General features: G+C 41.4%; 1 protein-coding gene across 4 annotated transcripts in view; it reads right to left on the bottom strand.

Moving 5' to 3' along the window:
- Positions 1–4,032, bottom strand: part of atp2b3 (ATPase, Ca++ transporting, plasma membrane 3) — a 115,024-nt gene that overhangs the window by 39,907 nt on the left and 71,085 nt on the right. For all 4 annotated transcript variants that reach the window (XM_015396823.1, XM_015396819.1, XM_015396820.1 and 1 more), the window contains exons 18-19: positions 2,711–2,798; positions 2,513–2,619 (exon numbers count right to left, since the gene is read on the bottom strand). In XM_015396823.1, coding sequence (XP_015252309.1) covers positions 2,513–2,619; positions 2,711–2,798 — 195 coding nt within the window. The remainder of the gene's footprint in view (positions 1–2,512; positions 2,620–2,710; positions 2,799–4,032) is intronic.

Below are 4,032 nucleotides of genomic sequence, written 5' to 3'. Positions count from 1 at the left end.
ATTTATTTATTTATTTATTTTTTTTGAAAAAACATTTTACTGCTGATAGCTTGTGCTTGATGCAAAACAGCAAATGATAATATAAACATTTAAAAAGGTCATCATTATGAGGAAAACAAAGAAAAATGTTTACCATATCAATGGTATTGGCACTCTTTGCTGCAAATCAGTATCAAAACCTACTTCGGCTCACCTGTTGCAAATCACAAATGAAGATCACTTGTGATGAACTGCCTCCACACATGTGACATGAATTAACCAATAAATGATGTCGGTGCTTTAAAAGGCACCTGTTAGTCCATCTTCACATGTGACAATGGTAAAGACAAAGGAGCTGTCTGAGGACACCAGAAATGCTATTATTTGTAAGCAAAAGAACTCCAAAGGGTATAAAGCCGTCTCCAAAGACCTTGGTATCCCTGTTTTAACGGTACGTTATGTTATTAAGAAGTTTTCCAGGCATGGAATTGTCAAGAACCTCCCTGGATGTGGCGGGAAGAGAAAATTTGATGACAGAAGTCTTCGACGGTTGGTGCGAATGCTGGAAAAAAACACCACATCAAACATCTAAAGACCTAAAGACCAACCTAGAGCAGTCTGCTGTGATCGTTTCAGCACGCACCATACGCCGCACACTAAACCAAGTGGGGCTTTATGGGCGGAGGCCAAGGAAGACCATATTGCTAAAGAAAAGACATAAAAAAGAACGACTGGTCTTTGTAAAAGAGAACCTGGACAAACCTTAAGCCTTCTGGGACAACATTTTATGGACAGATGAAACAAAAGTGGAGCTTTTTGGTAATTCACACCAACAGTATGTTTACAGACGGCGCAATGAAGCCTTTAAAGAAAAGAACACCGTACCAACACTCAAGCATGGTGGAGGATCCATAATGCTGTGGGGCTTCTTTGCAGCATCTGGTACTGGAGGCCTTGACCGTATCACAGGCATCATGAAATCAGAAGATTATCAAGAAATTCTAGAGTGAAATGTCTTGCCCAGAGTAAGAAAACCTGGTTTGAGGCGAAGATCCTGGGTCCTCCTGTCATAATCTGGCCTGTTTGCTCTCCTTAATTAGTAATTCCTTTCACCTGTCGTTTTCCCTCCCTGCCTCAATTATAATTTATTCCTGTCACCTGTTTCTTCAGGGTTATATTCTGATCAGCCTGAGCATTCGGGGGCCAGATTATTTGTTTTCTGTCAGTCTGTCTGTTCAGTTTTATTTCCTTGGTTCATGTCCTGGATCCTAGCAGCCAGTGGAAAGAGGTTTTTGTGTTTGTCTCGTCTCCTGATCGTCCACTGTTCCTCCCCTGCGGAGTCCTCTGGGCTTTTGGCTCATTATGTGGGGAGGTTAGATTTTTATCCAGTAAGCCTGGCTCCAGGGAGGAGACCAGCTTAAAGTCCTGCATCAACTTTTGGTTCCACGTCCTGTCTCGGCTACCCTCTTCCACTGAGCCTGCTCATCTGCACCTGATCCTGTCAGCTGCTGTGCGTGACCGTCTGGCCACGCTTCAGAACTCTGTCAGACTCTGAACCTGTCTGGAAGCTTATTTTTGCCTGGAAGTCTGGATCCTGCCACCTGTTCTGTTCCTGCCTGATCTGTATCCCTGATCAGGATCGACTTCCTGCAACTCCTCCGGAGCTGCAGCACTGGGGACACTCTGGATGACGCGAGCCATCATCCAGAGTGTCCCAGCAATGGCCAGCAATGAGTCTTGATCTCAATCCAATTGAAAATATTTGGGTAGAGCTGAAATCTGCCATTGGAGAAAGGAACCCTGCAAATGTACAAGAGCTTGAGCAGATTGCAAAAGAAGAGTGGGAGAAAATGCCACCCGAGAAATGCAAGAAGCTTCTAGATGAATATAAGAAACGTTTGGAGGCTGTCATTGCTGCCGAAGGCTGTGCAACCAAATATTAGAGAGGGGTGTCAATAATAGTGCACATGCTGGTTTTCTGTTTTTTCCTTTGGAATTAAAATATTTGTGTTGAATGGTACCTGTTCAATTATTTTGGACCTTAAATTGAAAGATCATGCTGATATAACTTTTGAACATTTCCATTAATTTCTGAAGATATTCACTCAACTCTGCAAAACATGAAGGGGCACCAATAATGGTGAGCAGAACTGTATATATATTTATATATATATATATATATATATATATATATATATATACACTGTATATATATAGATATACACTGTATATCTATATCTATACTAGATATATATATCATATGACTTAATTTGTATAGTTTGTGGATTGCTTTTTTCACATAATTAGGAAAATGAGCTTAAGAAAAAGGAGAGCTGTTGTCTTCTCTCACTCTGCTTTGAATAAACTGACTTTGAAACCAATAAAAAATGATTTGAGTTAGAACTAGAAAGACGTGAAGATAAAATGACTGCCATCATTCTCCTGTTATACTTCACATTTCAACCACAATTACAAAGAGCAACTTGAACCAGCAGAAATGTTTGTTAGTGTTAATAATATGCCCTGAGCTTACCATAGCAAAGCCCACGTCAGCCTTCTTCAAAGCGGGTCCGTCGTTAGTCCCGTCTCCTGTTACTGCAACAACCTGCCTCTGTTCCACAGCAAGGCTGTCAATGATGCCTGGACACACGGAGGCGGGTGGAAAAATGGCTCACTATGCTTGTGTTTAACTGAATCTTGTGCATTTTAGTGAGAAACCCTGGAGTCTCACCTTTAACCAGTGTGTGCTTGTCTGTCGGAGAGGATCGAGCCAAAACGCGCAGTTTGGGCCAGATTTTATCGATGCGTTCCTGTTCAATCTGTAGAGAAAAGAGAAAAACTATATCAGCAGGTCTAACTGTGAATCTCTGGAAGGAAGCGAGACGCTCACGCCGCTCTGTGATCTGTTCAGTCATCCTAATTCTCACTCCTTGGAAAAGCAAAGGAACTCTGTTCTACAGAGACCTTATTATGGCCAATCTATAAGAACATTTCTCTCTCTCTGTCTTCTAATAGCTTCAGTAGCTATCTATCATTGCATCACCACCATTTACATTTTATTAATTGAAAAGAATTTGAAAGTCTTTCTATCCCTTCTTTTAAAAAAAGAAAAGCTTAGATTAAGTGTGAGCCTTTAACTGCACCAATAAAACTAAACTTGGGGAAGGAGCATTTTTCATTTAATGGACAGAGCCGTTTTTCAGCAGTGTAGTAAAATCCCATTTTTGAAGTAGTTGTGATGCCATAAAGAAAGAACAGGATCATATTTACAGTGACTGACCAGGTGAGAAGTGAATCTGAATACTTTAAACTCTGAGCTGAGCCTAAAGTAATCTGTTATTGTCAGGATCAGACTGGGAACGATTTTTGGCCCTGTCATTTTTTCATCTACACCGGCCCCAGCCACCCCCACCCCCAAAAACATAAAAGCACAGTCAAACGTTTGCATCTCAAATATGAAACACAATACTAACACACATTGTTGATTAACCGATTGATCTTCCAGCATCACATGACAACCATCACCAAGACTTCTATAATGCGGTTTTACTGGCTTTGGTTATTAACATGGACGCCTCAGTCACTGCTGCTGTGTAACGTCCAAACGTGCACGAAGCAGCCAGACACCCACTGACACATACTAGGTCTACAACGTCAGCCAGACTGTTGTAAAAACACCAACATAAAACAAAACAATATAGAGGCAGAGAGGCAGTTCTTCAAGAATGAATCCATTAAAGCTCAGCGGTGTGTCAGCATTCACTGTCTAGGCCAGCGGTCCCCAACCTTTTTTGCACCACGGACCGCTATATGTCAGACAATATTTTCAAGGACTGGCCGAGGGGGGTAAATATGATCAAGTAAAATGATACGACTAGCATAAAATCAAATACAAACAGCATAAAAATAAAACAACAAGCCGGTCCCATCTAGGCATAATTGGAGAAAATAACACATGAAGTGTGCTCCTGATGTCCAGTCTGCTCCGTAGCTTTGTTTTGGTCGCTGTAACCGCAGAAAATCCCGCTTCACAAAGATAGGATGAGTCTTGAA

This window comes from Cyprinodon variegatus, unplaced genomic scaffold, assembly GCF_000732505.1.
Source record: "Cyprinodon variegatus isolate N-32 unplaced genomic scaffold, C_variegatus-1.0 Scaffold822, whole genome shotgun sequence".
Lineage (NCBI taxonomy): Eukaryota > Metazoa > Chordata > Actinopteri > Cyprinodontiformes > Cyprinodontidae > Cyprinodon > Cyprinodon variegatus.
This window is presented reverse-complemented; position numbering and strand designations above follow the sequence as displayed.